Source organism: Panicum virgatum, chromosome 8K (assembly GCF_016808335.1).
Source record: "Panicum virgatum strain AP13 chromosome 8K, P.virgatum_v5, whole genome shotgun sequence".
In the NCBI taxonomy this organism is placed as follows: Eukaryota; Viridiplantae; Streptophyta; class Magnoliopsida; order Poales; family Poaceae; genus Panicum; species Panicum virgatum.
The window spans coordinates 50,124,774-50,141,673 of NC_053143.1; the positions used below are offsets into that span (position 1 = coordinate 50,124,774).

The window sequence follows — 16,900 nt, forward strand, 5'->3', positions numbered from 1 at the left end:
TCAAACACCTTGGGATCAATATATGCATTCCACGTAATCGTGACCCAGTAAAGTTGCGATCTGCTGATGTGGATCCAAATCATTTTGAGCTTAATTTGTCATCCACCTTGGATAGGATTTGCTCCAATAACCATTCCTCTAGATGAATGGGTTAACAGACTAGTTCCAGGCGAAGTTATCATGTTCTCGGGATGCGATATGAATCTGATCTTCTAGCTCACTAATTTATATGCATTAAAACCAAGCTTGCTTAAACTATCTTCTTTTCCTCATTTATGGATTAGCCAATTTCATCACTGCACAACTATAACATGTGATGTTGACGCTCCAAAAAAATATTATCACATTTCCATTCAATTGTTGGGTACAACATGTGGCTGTAGAGACGATAGAATTCCGGCCCTATGCACTAAGCCTATTAAGATAAGAAGGCAATTAAAATGTTGGATCCTTTACTTGAAAGAGTTTGAATTCTAGCTTTTGATGAGTTGGCACAAAATAACAGGAATCACAATTCTTTTTTCTAAATTCATTATTCCCGTATCATGGTAACATGCCAGTCAAATATGTAACAAAAAAATTTACAGTGATATTTAATTTGGTGTATGAGCATGTAATATTCCCCGTCTTGCCAGCAGTATAGATCGTTGTGTTAAATATAATGTTAATTTATTCCTGTGAGAGGCTAAAATGAACTTTTTGGCCAAAGAGTTTGGTACATTTTTGTTAGCGACTTCATGGGTCTTAGCTTATTGGCGTACTCAAGGATTATTTTTCTTGACAAGGCCACGTTCTGGTGTTCCCGAGATTTATTCCTACCTAAACCAATAATGTCAACTGCTTAAGGAAGCATGCACATTTTATTGGCGAGATAAAATACAATAGTAAAAATACATATACATATACAAATGTATGAAACAAGAGAGGTAACATCTTTCAAAAAAATATTTTGGATGTTCGAAGGATTTTGCAGGAAGCGGTCGAAACATATTTATACAGTTGCAAAATAATGTGTGTATAATAGTTCGTGATGTTGCCCCTCTATCCATCTATGCACTTTTCAAGCAACTATAATATTACCTTCAATCGTACTATGCCCCTAGTGGAATGGCTCCATTGTCCCATCCAGTGAAATCCAAACTTCCACAGCTACCGAACTACCTCAGGTAGTATGTATGTTGTACTATATATTTACTACAAGTATGGATCCAAAGGTACGTTACATAGTATGTACGCTGGCTGTGTAATGTATGGCACAAACAATAACAGAACACATTTGGACACGGATAGGAGTTTAGAGTCTCAATTATTACTTTATTTCCGAGGAGTTACACACGTCGGCATGAAAATGTTATCATAGAAGTACAACTCATATGGAATTCAGAAGATGGTAGAACCAACGATGGGTCGCTGGAAGAAGGCTGCAGAACTCGTCAAAGCCAGTTGGTTGACTAGCTGCTGTTGCTGCCAGAAGGCGGCGGGTTGAGCCACAGCAAATGGGTTGAACAGCTGCTGCGAGAAGGCGACGGAGTTCGCAGCAGCTAGTTGGTTGAATGGAAGCAGTTGCTGCTGTGAGTAAGCAGCGGAGTTCACGGCGGCTAGTTGGTTGAATGGGAGCAACATCTGTTGCTGCAAGTAGGCGGCGGGGTTCTGCAGGGCTAGCTGGCTGAACGGTGAAAGAACGCGATGTTGTTGTTGTGCCATGGTGCTCTGTACTGTCAGATGGGCCAAAGATTGCTGCTGCAGTAAGGCAGACTGTTGCTGTAGGACAATTGCCTGTGATTGTAGGATGCTAGCAGCAAGTGCATGCTGAAGCCTGTTGGACTGCACAATCGGGTGCTCATATCCGACGGCTGCGATAGGTGAGAGGTACTGTGGAATAGTGGCAGCGGAGGCGGCTAGTGAGTACTGCGGAATAATTACCGCGGTGGTAGCACTCACAGAGAGAGCAAGGAGTGCAAGGAGGGCAAATATCTTTGTTGCCATGCTTGCTAAGAGGTACACTATGGGTTTCAATTTCTAAGTTGCTAGATTCTATCAATGATATGGGTGGTGGATTACCTACACATACGGGACCTTTTTATACACAAGAGACTCTATGTAGCTTTCTCAAGATTTGTTGGTTGTGCCTCCAAAATTTTTATCCTGATAATCTAGTGATGACATGGTATCTAGTCAATTTTGAAATTTAGTGATAAATCCCCTTGGATTGACGGTATGTGTTGGCAAGACAGCTTGCACTTAATATAAGTAAAAAAAGCAACTTTTTATCATTTTGGCATTGTGTTGATATAAGTGTGACAACAGCATGGTTGGTTCACCTTTAAGCATGTCAAACACCTTGGGATCGAAATATATGTTCCATGTAATGGTGATCAATTTAGAATAAATTTAATAGTCTTAGTAAACAAACTTATTATTAAGTATACTGTAAAATGGTATAGTTTATGGGATAAAATGAACCAAACAATAGTTTATGGAGTTATCCAGACTTTGACTATAATTGAGGGTAGTAATTTAGACTTTTTCCTATAAAATATGAATTTTACTCCAAATGATTATCTATTGGGTATCCATAGGTAATAAAAACCAAACCCGATAAGTTTCGATGTGAGACACCGGCGACTTAAGACATGATTTCAATGCCCCGAACAACACCTCATGGCTAACCTACAACATCTAATACTAAATCAAATCAGTTTCTAATGGACAGCGTCACCACGTGTTTCATGAGCCGCATATCCCAGATCAGGAACGATGGGGTGAGGCTAGGTGGACTCGCGGCCACTCACCTTGATCGGTTGATGCAGCGGTGATCGTCATCCCTGGCCGGAATATGAAGCAGTTGCTCAGCGTAGGGAGTGTCGTGGGCTCGGGGTCCGATCGCAGGTCAGGCGGGCGGAGGGACGTAGGGCAGAGGCGGCGGCAGATTTTTTCTTTTTTCGGAGGGAACGTCGGGCGGAGGCGGCCGTAGATACAGAATGTGCAAATAAAATTTGGAAGCCTTCAATCACCGACCCTCCAACTGTAACTCTCAAAGGAAAAATAGGGCATGTACACCAGGTGGGTATGTTATGTAGAAGGTTTTGGTGAAAACAGTTTCAGATTTTAGTGGTTTGTGGTAATAGTTTGTTGGACGAAACCAATCTCCCCATGCCATAGGCTTGGCATGTATTTAAATTTTCTTCCAAAAATAATACACGTCTTTCTTTTTCTTCCATAATATTAATTATTATCCTTCCAAAATAAACAATGACTTAATTATGAGTGAATGAATGTGAAAGGGAAAGTAAAGTGTGTCCCAAAGGAAAGTAATACACAGTTACCAGAGGTGGGTATAAGAATTTGCTGGTGTAAAAAGTATTAGGATTTTGGTGGAAAACATTGACGAAACCAATTTTTCCCTCCCTTTCGTCAAACCTTTTGGCCTGACAAGTGGGGGCCTCTGTGAGGGGCAAGGTGCGTGGGTCTAATTTTGTTGAGAAAGGGTTTCAATTGTTCCATTTTTATATAGATATATTAGTGGAGATTTCAGTGGTTTGTAGTAATGTTTGTTGGGCGAAACCAATCTCCCCATGCCACAGGCTTGGCATGTATTTAATTTTCCTTCCAAAAATAATATACATCTTTCTTTTTCTTCCATAAATAATAATGTCAATTATTATTCTTCCAAAATAAATAATGACTTGAATTATGAGCGAATGCATGTGAAAGGGAAACTAACATGTGTTCCAAAGGAAAGTAATACACGGGTACCAGAGGTGGGTATAAGAATTTGCTAGTGTAAAAGGTATTAGGATTTTGGTGAAAAACATTGACGAAACCAATCTCCCCCTCTCTTTCGTCAAATCTTTTGGCCTGACAAGTAGGGGCCTATGTGAGGGGCAAGGTGGGTCAATCTTGTTGAGAAAGGTTTCAATTGTTCCATTTTTATATAGATATACTAGTGGATATGTACGTGTCACAGACACATATTTAATTTCCTGTCCATCAAGCAATGATGTCGTTTAATAATACACGTCTTTCTTTTTCTTGCATAAACAATGATGTCAATTATTATCCTTTCAAAACTAATAATGATACAAATTATGGGTGGATGTAGGTGCAAAGGAAAGTAAAGTGTGTGTCAAAGGAAAGTAATATGCTGGTATAAGATGTGGGAGTAGAAAATTACTGGTGGAAAATATTGACAAAACCAATCTCTCCCTCCCTTTCGTCAAACATTTTGGCCTAACAAGTGGGGCCTCCGTGAGGGATAAGGTAGGCCTAATCATGATGAGAAAGAATTTCAATTGTTTTTACTTTTATAGATAGATTTATAGATACTCTAAAAAATAGATTTATAGATAGATTATAGATAGATAAAAATTTAGAGTATATAGATAGAGATTAGCTGCTATGTTGGACCGTACTAGCAACTCATTGCACTCATAAGTCGTAACCAGTTCTGAAAGGAATAAATTAGTTTGTAGATTACGTAACCTGCAAACCATGTACGCACCCAAATCCGTGCTCTAATACCAATCCAGTTCGAGGAGTCGAGTTCAATCCAGACTCTCCGATGTTCTACGATCTGCAGTGCTAAGTGCTAACACAGACGAGACCATCGTACACTTTAGCCCGGCCGGACAATGGTGGCGGAGCAAGAGGGCAAGGCAGGCTACCTGAAGTTACAGGAGCAGGCGAGCGAGGAGATGAAGGCGAAAAGCTATGTCGAGATAGATGACGAACGGATCAGGCGCAAGGCAGGCCCACAGGCTGCCATTGAACAAATCTGGAAGGAAGTGTGCGAGGCATACTCCAGCCGGAGACCGAGTCTTCGTCTTCGTCCAACGACGATGGCAGCGACTACACGTCGGATGAAGAGGAAGATTCTGACGAAATCAGATACAGCGACTACTCTTCGGATGAGGAAGACGATGGTGACGACAGTGAGTACTCATCGGATGAAGAGGAAGACGACGACGACGATGATGATGGCAGCAGCGACTACTCGTCAGATGAGGAGGAAGACGATTACGACAACGTCGGCGACCACTGGGCTGATGATGAGGACAGTATTTACTCCACGTCAGATGATGAGGAGGAGGATTGTTTTCTGATCCTTGGTGATTGTGCAATGTTTGGCTTTAATATGGTGACTGCCATGTCACGCGCAGTATCCACTAGGTTTAACTTCTGTTTTGTAGTAGCTACTGCAATTCGGCTTTGCTCGTCTTGTTTTCCAAGTTGTGTGGAATGCATGGATCGATAAATCATGCTTTTAACTCGGTCTTTTCATATTCCAATTTCCTGCCGTAGGATCACATAAGTTCGTGGCATGGTATTACTCTATGTTACTGTGTATATAAGCACAATGTGAGTAAACATTGATGAACGAAGCTGCCTGCGTGGGAAACATCTTAGTCTAGACACACATATATAGGACCTGCCAAATATCGATAAGCTCTGAGCCCATCTTACAATGTGAACATATTGGTTCTTCATCACAAACATGGTGACGGACTGAGTAAACCAAACTGGCTTTTTAACTAGTTTGGTAACACAGGTGACACTAGGAAAGGATATTGAGCAAATAGTTATAGGATGGTTCACCTTTGGTGATACCCTCGGACTCATCTCTAACGAGTCAGCTCGGAGATCGCTCGGAGTCGCCGATGGTTTAGTCCCAGCAGAGTCTGTCACCGAACCAGTCGTTGTCTCCTCCATTCTCATCTGCAACTCAACTCAATTCTCAACTCCCTGATCCCTATAACAGGCCAAATCATCGGAGTTCTACCCTTAGGAATACAAAGATGAAGAGGACCTTGGGACGCCCTAGTTGAGTTAGCCTTACAAGACTCGTTGTACATGTATAGATACAACTCAAGAGACTAATAATACAAATCAAAATTGATCCAATTCCTCTCTACATTTAGTTCATCACACTGTTGTCACCTGTAAACTTTTTTTTTGGTTAGCCTGTGAACCTATTAGGTTTTGGAACCAATTCGATAGGATATTCAGGTGTGATAGGTTGTGTTGAGTTGTGTGATAAAGATGACGAAAATAATGCATTAGATTGTGTGGGTGCGGTCTTCTCATCTCTAAACATTGATGTGAACGATCTATCTAGTAGTAAGCAGATTAACATTGCTTTTTTGTCTTTGTTTTTGCAACTTCTAGAGACCGGGATCAGGCCATCAGGCTACTGTTCATCTCTAAACACAACAGAGAGAGCTTATTTTGTTCAGACATGGATCAGGCTACTGTTCACTCGGATATTGTTCTCAGTCTGGCAGGCGGGCCCGGCCGACACTAAAACCCGCCCCCACGCGTCAGTCATTTGATAATACCGAGTTTCTTCTTGATAGCTTCTTGGCAATTAGCTAATAAGGTCTGTATCTGTTTAAAAATGAGAGATTTCAACTATGGAACTGTGTCTTCTTGGCACTTAGCTCATCAAGATTGACATATGGAACTGTGTCTTGACACTTTCAATAATAACATCAAAAATAGATAGAGATTTCAACTATTGCAATTACAAGTAGTGGAGATTTCATCGAATTGAATCCAAATTTATTTTGCTAACTAGCTGACGAATGCACCACATGATCCGGGACTCCTCGAGGCTCGTCACGGTGACGTCGCACCGGACGACGATCCCGTCGCCGGCGCCCTCCCAGCGCCGCAGCGCCGCCCTCAGCTCCTCCACCGTGGCCACGTCCATGGCGCCGGAGCTGGACAAGCTGCCGCGGAAGCGGTGCGGCCCCACGGCCGTGCAGAACGCCCGGTTCCCACCGTCGCCGTCGAGGGCGATGCTCACCCTGCACGCGGCGGTCACGTCCGATGGCATGGCCGGGAGCAGCCTCCACCAGGGGTCGCGGCGGGACCAGAGAATGAGGTCGACGGAGACGCGGCCAGCGTCGTCGTCGGAAGCGGCGAGGACGCCCCTGGGGTAGAAGTGCAGCCGCCACTCGTGGCCGCCGACGCGGAACGGCGCCGTCTCGATGCGCTGCCCGGCGAGCGCCGCCGCTTCGACAGCGGAGTAGCGGTCGATCCGGTGCAGGTGCGCGCCGGTGTGCTGCCGCAGGCGGGTGGAGGAGAAGGAGAGCGCCTCCCGCACGCCCCGCCACGCGGCGCGGAGCGTCCGCAGCGTCGCCGGAAACGACGACGACGACATGGCAGGCCCAAGGGTCGAGGAGCTCGATCGATCCCGAGCAGATGGATCGTGATGATCGAGTTGGTCCACGGGTTGGAACGCAGGTTCACTTTTTAAATTTCGACAACGTGAATTATATTACTTCTTTGGTCGTTTCAGGCGAGGACTCTGAATACATGCAATTGGAAGCTCCTGCAGGCGTGGTATGTTAGTTATATGGCAACAGCCAACACTTCATGGAACTTTCCTTTTTTTTGTTAAACGATTCTCTGCATGCGAGCATCAACATTCAGGAAATTGCTCTGAAACCCAAATCAGCGACTGACATGATGAGAATTCAATTTTAACTCCATCCATGCTTTGAGCACGTTCAACCGGATGATGATGAGCAACCCCGACCGGCCGGAGGTGTCCACGCCGAAGTTCCTCGCGGAATAATTCACCGTCGGATTATTATTCTCATGTGCATATTGTTTAGCCAACACATACGTATTATCCAAGAAAGTTTACCACTAAATTTCAAAATTGACTAGATACCATGTCATCTCTAGCTTATCTCAAATTACCACTTTACACACACTTTAACATAGAGCAACATATATGATGTGAACCAAATGCATAAAAGTGGACCAAACGTCATTGTCACTCAAGTATTAAGAAAGCAAACAAGAAAAGTGTCACTTTTTTGCTTCTAATTTGTTTTGCCAACACAATCACATGTCATACAAGCCAACAAAACTGACCGCTAAATGTTGAAATTGACAAGATACCTTGTCATCTCTAGCTTATCCAGCAAAAGGTAATATAAAATATTGCTAGACTTACATGAGAGATCATGCCTATAAATAGGCCTCAAATCAGAAGTTAATCCATCACCTACATCTTCAAGACAACTTAGCAACATACAAAGTGAAACACACTAGCAACCTCATAGCAGCAATGGCAACAAAGACATTTGCCCTCCTTGTAGTCCTTGCTCTTTTAGTGAGCGTGGCCACAGCAGTCTTTATCCCACAATGGTCACTAGCTTCCACCGCTGCAACTATTCCGCAATACATCCCATCAGTAACAAGTGTGGGGTTTGAAAACCCAATTGTGCAATCCTACAGGCTACAGCAAGCGCTCGCATCAAGCATCATACCATCAGCCTTATGGCAGCAACAATCCTCAGCCCATTTGGCAGTACAAAGCGTCGTCGCACAGCAACAACTGCAACAGCTTTCGCCAGCATTCAATCAACTAGCCATCGCAAACCCTACTACCTTCTTGCAACAACAGCAGCTTTTCCAAGCACTCAACCAACTGGCTGTAGCTAACACTGCTTCCTACTCGCAGCAACAGATGTCTTCATTCAACCAACTGGCTGTTGCAAACCCTGCCGCCATCTTGCAGCAGCAACTGCTAACACTGAACCCACTAACTGCGGTAAATCCCACCGCCTTCTTGCAACAATAGCAGCTGCTGCAATTGAACCAACTAGCTACGACAAACCCTGCCGCATACTGGCAGCAACCCATCGTTGCCGGTTCCATTTTCTAGATTACTTATGAGTTGTACTTCAACAATAAAGTTTACATGCCGACGTGTGTAACTTTCTGGAAATAATATTAGTATTGGCTAATATTATTTCCAGAAAGACGAGCACGCCAACGCATCTCTCACATCTTCACCGACCAGGCCAGCATGGCTCCTGGTGTCACCACGATGACATGGAGATCCGCGCTTCAGCTCAAGCCTCCTCAGCACGGCTCGCCAGGGCGTCGCTGTGTGCGTGGCCAGCCGCTGCTCGTCGGCGGCAGCCTGATGGACTGGGACGACCAGAGAGCGGGAGTCAATGGAAGTCTTCAAAAAATTTCTAGAACAAGGCCTGTATTCCGATTCAACACGAAACGTCTCTTTTCTTTCCAAGGTGACACAACCCAACTCGTGACGAGCTCACCTTACCTTAGGAATGGTTAGGAAAAGCTGGACCCAAAGCGAAAGCGAAGATTAACCAATGCGGAAAGCCGGACGCATAGTGAAAGCAAAGATATGATTAAGCAACACCGAGAACTCGACACAAAGCGGTAGCAAACTCTCGAAACAATCTACTGGAGCAACACTGTCATGAAAGCTTCACTTAGCCAAGCATGCGAGGATCCATCAATGATTAGCAGAGCTTAAAAACAAGCGGAAGCAGAGCTTAACCAAAAAGCCGATCAAGAGTCTCACCAAAAACACTAGAGCTAATCACAACGAAAGAGTACTCTTAACTAAGCACGCAACGGCTAACTGTGAGAACTAATCAACATAAATCAAATTATTTGCAACCTGCTGCCTGCTGGCCTGTCCCCACGGTGGGCCGCGCTCACCTGGGCTGCCAAGCTCGTGCGCACCTGCTCTTTGGTCGCCTGCCCCGAGCTGGCTGCCGGCCTGCGCGCACCTTAGGCCGCGGGCCCACCTGGCCGCCGCTGCAGCTGCGGGTGCCTGTGTGCTGCACGCGAGCCCCCGACGTGCCGCCGCTTGCGCTGCTGCAGCTGCGGCGTGTCTCCGCCCTCCGCTCGAATGAACCTGCTCGCGAACAGAAGCAAGAAAAGAGGGGAGAGCAGCAACAAAACCGATGCTTCAATTTCAAATTACTCTCTCAAAATTTCATATAAAATTTGAACCGTAGATTTATGTCTGTGAGATCTAACATATTCATAAAGAAATTTACAAAAAAAAATCGAGTAAATCTTGCTAGTCGAAAATCACTCGAAAAAAGCACCCGAAAAATCACGAAAAAGAAAAACGCTCGTGATGAAACAAAAGCACACAATTTTGATGTTTGGATTACTTCACGATGTCCGGTTACAATGCACTCTTGAGCACATACAAAACTAAGGTGGTAAAAAAAACAAATCAAAGATCCACTACTCTATTACTCCCTCAAACCGTAGAAATCTCTCTCACAAAAGAGATATGCAAGAGGTGGCTGCCCTCAACATATATAAACGCTGGTCAAAAAAATTAAAAGGCACTTATATGAAATACACAATCCAAATACCCCTTAGAGATAAAACTGTCCAAATATTTTTCGAAGCATTGGACGAACACGACATCTTCACGACTTTACTTCACCTCGACGCTAGCTTCGTGATGACACCATGCGCCCTCCATCAACATCATCACAACACGTTTAGCTCGTTTCCTAGCTCGAGCTGGCTCGTTTAGGTCGTGAGCCAGCTCAAAAAAATGCTAGCAGCCACCATCCATGGCGCGGGCAGAGTTGCGATGCCTGCAGCGAACATGGGGTTGAGGTACCTAGACTACATCGTGAGCGTAGAGGAGAGCTTGCTGATGGAGGCGCTGGGCCGGAGCACCCGGCGCTGAGGGACCCCGACTTCATCCACCGCAGCGGCTGGGCCAGGTCTTTGAGCTCTACCTCGTGAGGGAGAAGGTCCGCATGCAGCAGGACTACATGCGCACAGAGCCGATCAGATCTTGGGGAGGGATGAGGGGCCGCACGGCTGCAAGACCGGACGCCTGAGCGAGGGCCGCAGCGCAGGCTGCGCCGCCCGTTTGCCTGGCTGGAGGGGCGGAGGCAGCATGCGGGTAGGCGGCGGCGCGGTGGTGGCCAGCAGGGACGGCTGACAGGCGATGCGGTAACGGGTTGACGGCGAGGATCGAGTTGGGGTCTCGCGATTCTCATCGTCTCGGTATCTCGGGGAGATGGGGAATCGGGGATTCGGAGGACTCGGGCGGCGGTGGCGGAGGGAGTCAAATTGATTATAGATTTTCTTTTCAATTAGTAATATATTGACTCTACATTATTATTATTTCTAAAAATACATCTTTTGCCATAAATATGATATTTTCGTTTAAAAATTTTCATATGAATATAAAATACTTTTTACTTGGTTTTTCAAAAGTACGCGTGGCACGCATCTATTCTATTTAGACTGTTTCAGAATCCAATGCAATATTATGTTATGGTGGATAGATAATGAATGTTAGTGTTTTAAAAATATATGCGTGTGCCGTAAGTACACTTTACCGTTGAATAAAGGAATGTGATGGAAAGAGAAGAATATTTTATTATAGTTTTGTTGGTAGTATATCCCAACAGTTTGGTGAAATAGAATAGAATGTATACATATATCCTCATCAGCTCCCACTTGGATTCATATACGATACGATTATAAATTTATAAATTTGTGTTAGCAAACGCGGTCCCAACTCCCATAGGCGCCAGTCACAAAAAACAAAAACAAAAACCTCTCCCATAGGCGCCCGCGGAGCCCACTGCTGAGCCACCAGCTGCCGCTTGACAGGGGGAGACATGACATCAGACATGGCAGACCTGGCCTCATGGTCAAGTCCACGCCCCCAACACCAACACGGTTTGCGCGGCGCCTGCGGCCGGAGCGTGAAGCTTCGTGGCAGAGCCGAGGCAGCTTCACTTCGAGCGAGCGACGCGCGCGGCGAGGTCAAGTCCTCGTCAAAAACAAATACTAAGACTCTCGCGCCTCTGCACGCCGCCGCATTTAAGTAGTAAGCTCAAGGCAGGCACCTTCTGCTCAGAGTGGCGAGCGAGCTCGTGGCGGCCGCATTTGACTAGGAGCGCGCGCAATGGCGGATTCCGGCGGCGTCCGCGGCGGCGTCGGTGACGGCGGCGGCGTCGACTCGTGGGAGTACAAGCTGCGCAAGTACCTGCTGCTGCTGGCACGCTGGTGGCCACCGTGACGTACGGCGCGGCGTTCAACCCGCCGGGGGGCGTGTGGCAGGGCGCCGACCCCGCCATCGAGCGCCTCGCCGGCGACCCCATCGCCCGGGAGACCAGCTACCGCCGCTACCTGGCCTTCTTCTACAGCAACGCCACGGCCTTCGCCTCCTCGCTCGTCGTCATCGTCCTCGTCCTCATCCTCTCCGTGCTGCACGAGGCTCACGAGCAGGAGGCGGGCACGGACAGGCCGCGCAGCCTGGCGCCGCTGCGCATCCTCCGCGTCGTCATGGTGCTCGATCTCCTCAGCCTCATGGGGGCCTACGCCGCCGGCACGTTCCGGGACAGGCTCACGGCGACCTACTCCTCGGTCCTGCTCGCCGGCGTCGTCATCTACCTCCTGGTCCACACGGTGCTGGCCTCCTGCCCGCCGGACGAGGAGGAGAAGAACGGCAACGGCAGCAGCGCGACCAAGAAGGAGGAGGCCGAGAAGAAGATGGCCAAGCTCCGCAAGGTGCTGATGCTGCTGGCCACGTTCGCGGTGAGCGTCACCTATGTTGGGATTAGTCCCACATTAGTTGTGGGGGGAGAGTTGAACCAACATAAAAAGTGGGGGAGTCTCTCACCTCTTGGGCTAGCTTTTGGGGTGTAGGAGGATTTCCTCCGGGTGTGCGCCCGGTTGGGCCAACTCTCCTGGTTTTGGGCCGACAATTGGTATCAGAGCTGGGTCCGCAATCTCCTGTGCCCGTGCACACTTGGGTGGTGTAGGCCCGAAGCCCAGTGAACTGTGGGTGTGAGGCCCGTGTGTGCTCGTGTGTCGAGCCTGTCAGTGGTGGACCGCGGGTGTGAGGCCCATATGTGCTCGTGTGTGGAGCCGGTCACTGGTGGACTGTGGTGTGGGCCCGGTCAGTGCTAAGGGGCACCAATGTGTGACGGGGGAGATTGTTGGGATTAGTCCCACATTGGTTGTGGGGGGAGAGTTGAACCAACATAAAAAGTGGGGGGAGTCTCTCACCTCTTGGGCTAGCTTTTGGGGTGTAGGAGGATTTCCTCCGGGTGTGCGCCCGGTTGGGCCAACTCTCCTGGTTTTGGGCCGACAACCTACGTGTCCGGGCTCAGCGCGCCGGGCGGCTTCTGGGCCGACGACGCCGGCGGCCACAAGCCGGGCGTCGCGATCCTCAGGGGCGGGCCGCACGACGCGCGCCTCAAGGCGTTCTTCGTCCTCAACACCACCGCCTTCGTCGCGTCCCTGCTCATCATCATCATCCTCCTGGACAAGAAGCTCTCCATCAGCCCAAACCTGCGCTCGTTCGAGCTCTACGGGTTCATCACCGTCGCGATCGTCGGCCTCGTCGGGGCCTACTCCGCCGGCAGCTGCCGCCAGGTCGACACCACCGTCTATGTCAATTCTCTGGTCGGTGCTGTGATCGTCTTCATTCTCGCTCAAGCCGCCATCGTCAAGTTCTGCAAAGAAACCATCAAGGAGAGCTGCATGTGGAAGCTGCTAGAAGGCATCCCTGGGAAGGTGCCAGGATGTCTGAGTGGCAATGGGGATGCCAGGTTAGTATTGACAGCAAATTTGGGATTTAATTCAAATTTCTCAGTAATTTATTTTTGAATTTTGATTCATTTGATTCATCATCCAGCGTTGAGAAGCAGCAAAGACAAGTGCTGGAGAGGGCTCGCACCCTGGTTCTGCTGCTGGCCACTCTGGCGGCGGCCATCACCTACCAAGCAGGCCTGAACCCGCCGGGCGGCCTCTGGCAGGGCGACGACGCCGGCGGCCGCTACAAGGCCGGCGACCCGGTGCTGCTGACCACCAACCCCAGGAGGTACAAGGCCTTCTACTACAGCAACTCGACCGCCTTCGTGGCGTCCCTGCTCGCCATCGTCCTGGTCCGGATGAAGACCCTGCACCACCACAACGCCCTGGAGGCCGCCATGATACTGGACCTGCTTGGGCTCATCGGCGCCTACGCCGCCGGGAGCTGCCGGGACGTGACCACCTCCATCTACGCCATGGCCCTGGCCGGCGCCGTCTTGGTCTATGTGGTGATCCATGTCGTCCTCTTCACGCTGGACCACAACGAAGCTGCTGCTCCGGTGGTCAGCGGCAAGGAGAAAGAGGACCCGGTGGAGAAGAGGCGCAAGCGGCTGCTCCTCTTCGCGATCCTGGCGGCCACCATCACCTACCAGGCCGGGCTGACGCCGCCGAGCGGCTTCCTGGCCGGCGACGATCCGGCGACCGGGCGCCGCGCCGGCGACCCCGTCCTGCTCAACAACTACCCGCGCCGGTACACGGCCTTCTTCTATTGCAACTCGGTGAGCTTCATGCTGTCCATCGCGCTCATCATCCTCCTCGTCAACCCCAACCTGTACCGGCCGGCCATCCGGAGCAACGCGCTGTCCGTCTGCACGGCGGCGGGCATGAGCGGCATCATGGGCGCCTACGCCGCCGGCTGCACGCAGCACCTCAAGACATCCATCTATATCTTCGCGCTGGCGGGGTTCGTCCTCTTCGTGGTCATAGTGGCTGTTGTGTTCTGGGTGTTCCGTGATGATGACAAAGGCAAGCCAGCAGATGGATCGTCCTCCTCCTCCTCCCAAGGCAGAGCAGAGAAATCCAGTACCAATGAGGATTTGGAGAAGGGCAAGAACGACGACGCGGGGAAGAAAGCAGAGGAGGATGAGAAGGAGAAGAGGCGGCATGCAAAGCGCAAGTACCTGATGCTTCTGGGAATCCTGGTGGCGAGCGTGACCTACCAGGCCGGCCTGGCCCCGCCGGGCGGGTCTTGGCAGTCCGACTGCAGCGGGCACGCCGCCGGCGACCCGGTGATGCACGACAACCGGAGGCACCGCTACCTGGCCTTCTACTACAGCAACTCCACCTCGTTCGTGGCGTCCATCGTCGTCATCGTCCTGCTGCTACCGCAGTCCCTGCACAAGGACAAGTGGGCGGCGTGGTGGCTCGGGGTGATGAACACGACGATCGTGTTGGACCTGCTCGGCCTCCTCATCGCCTACGCCGCCGGCTCCAGCCGGTCGTGGAAGACCGCCGGATACGTGTCGGCCCTCGTCATCGCCGTGCTGGCCTATTTCGTGGTCCACGTGGCGGTGTCGCGCTTCGTCAGGAGGGGGAGAGGTAAACAACGAGACAGCTCCGGCGACGGCGGCGACTCCACCCAGCACCAGAAGCAGCAGCAGCAGCAGAAGAAGAATGGACAGGCCGTTCAGCCCGCTCAAACTAACTGAAGCAAGCTGGGTGTTTGTGCAGTTTTCTTTCGGTGCCATTTTTGTAGGTTTGCGTGTTGTTTGTGTCTTGTTTTCTAGTATTATCCTTTTTCTCCCTCTTGTCAGGTTTGTAGTTCTATGATATGTAGTGGTGAATTGTGATGGGTATCGTCATGAGCATATTGATCTCTTTTTCCCTGCTGCAGCAGCTGCATTTTACCCTCTAAACAAACCTGAATCTGATTCCAGCGGATGCGAGATAACAAATGTCATTATTATATATCAACACTAATCTGCACAAGTACTCCAGTACAGTATTTTTTTTAAAACATTTGACTAATCTCAACTCAACTGGCCAGACCAGGGTTCCTAACTTTGAGAAAATGATCTCTCGTATTTTTTAAAAGAAATCGCTGTATGCTCTCGATCGTCTATATATCTTTAGTGATAGACTGTCCCTGTCGTTGTTTAAAACAAAACGAAAAAAGAAGGCTCAAGTTGCATAATGTCAACCCATAACCGGATCGAGAGGTGCCAACAAACAGAGGACAGGCACATAAGGGTTTTTTTTTTCGACCTGCGACAGCAGAGATTCATTGCATATGCTACTAGCATAAAACACAGTATATCAACCATAAAGCACCAACCACTTCCAATTCTGAGAGACGGAGTGGATAATAAAAATCAAACTGCAGCACAAGAATGGAACACGCAGATCTTTGCAAGATTCCTAGTCTGTTTTTGCCTTTGTTCTCTGCTACTTTCTCCCGTCACAGCATTATCACTTGTTAAATCCCACTTTAGGAAAAACTTGAGCCTCCCTATATCCCAAGTTGTCATTTTCTTTGAATCCCGAGCAACATCACGCTCAAGCAACGTCATGTTGGATATATAGTACGACAATAGGATGCAACAAACACCATCCTACCAGCCCATAGTTATCCTTTTCTTTTCCTATTATTGTAATCCCAGTGCCAACCTTCACCAAGAATAGCTACACCAGCAGCCACCTGAACGCACGCCACATTCCAACTTCAGGCGTCAGCTGCATGACTGGCTGCCCTGACGTCAGACAAGGAATGGCACTTGCCGGCCTACCTCGCCTCGGATGCGGCTGCCTGCAGCAGTTCTTAAATAATAAATAGGGATGGAAACGGTAAGAAAATTGAAAAATGGATATCCGAGATATCCGGATCCATTTCCATACGTATCCGATCCGTTTCCATCCTAAGGGATGGGAACCGGAAGGGAACAGGAAAACGGATATCCGAGATATCCGAATCCATTTCCATACGTATCCGATCCGTTTCCACCCTTAATAATAAATACTGAATTGGCAATGGGACCGCGGAACGTGCGTTCAGACGTACTCCGTTCCAAATTATAAGTTATTTATTTTTTTCTACTACAAATTTGATCATTTATTTTATTTAAAAATTTATGCAAAATATCATTTTTTGTTGTAACTCCTTATCGATACAAGTTCTTCAAAAATAATATAAATCTATTATATTAATAAGGGAGTGTTAAAAGAAGCCACCACGTTCGCCGAGAGGGTCTAGAAATTCCCAATGTAATCTGAAAAAGAGAAGAATTTGCACCGTCGGATTTTATGAAGATCTAACGATCCAAATTAATCTATTATATTAATAAAGGAGTGTTAAAAGAAGCCACCACGTTCGCCGAGAGGGTTTAGAAATTCCCACGTTAATCTGAAAAAGAGAAGAATTTGCACCGTCGGATTTTATGAAGATCTAATGGTCTAAATTAATTAAAAGAGTCCATATTAAATTTAGAGGTGTAGAAATTCCCATGTTAATCTAAAAAAGAGAAGGATTTGCACCATC

The 16,900-nt window shown here is 48.1% G+C and overlaps 3 protein-coding genes and 1 pseudogene across 3 annotated transcripts; 2 read left to right on the top strand and 2 right to left on the bottom strand.

The window, feature by feature from the left end:
* Nucleotides 1–1,287: 1,287 nt before the first annotated feature.
* Nucleotides 1,288–2,017, bottom strand: LOC120645051 (zein-alpha PMS1-like). Its single transcript, XM_039921801.1, has one exon. It carries the CDS (start codon nucleotides 1,984–1,986, stop codon nucleotides 1,381–1,383), a length of 606 nt encoding a protein of 201 aa, XP_039777735.1. The 5' UTR covers nucleotides 1,987–2,017; the 3' UTR covers nucleotides 1,288–1,380.
* A 4,521-nt stretch (nucleotides 2,018–6,538) lies between these two features.
* LOC120645904 lies at nucleotides 6,539–7,162 on the bottom strand. Its single transcript, XM_039922617.1, has one exon. The coding sequence runs from the start codon at nucleotides 7,160–7,162 to the stop codon at nucleotides 6,539–6,541; it is 624 nt and encodes a 207-aa protein (XP_039778551.1).
* Nucleotides 7,163–8,080: 918 nt separating this feature from the next.
* On the top strand, nucleotides 8,081–8,757 carry LOC120645047 (kafirin PSKR2-like). Its single transcript, XM_039921797.1, has one exon. The coding sequence runs from the start codon at nucleotides 8,081–8,083 to the stop codon at nucleotides 8,594–8,596; it is 516 nt and encodes a 171-aa protein (XP_039777731.1). The 3' UTR covers nucleotides 8,597–8,757.
* Nucleotides 8,758–11,583: 2,826 nt separating this feature from the next.
* LOC120645052 lies at nucleotides 11,584–15,233 on the top strand (annotated as a pseudogene).
* Nucleotides 15,234–16,900: the final 1,667 nt, after the last annotated feature.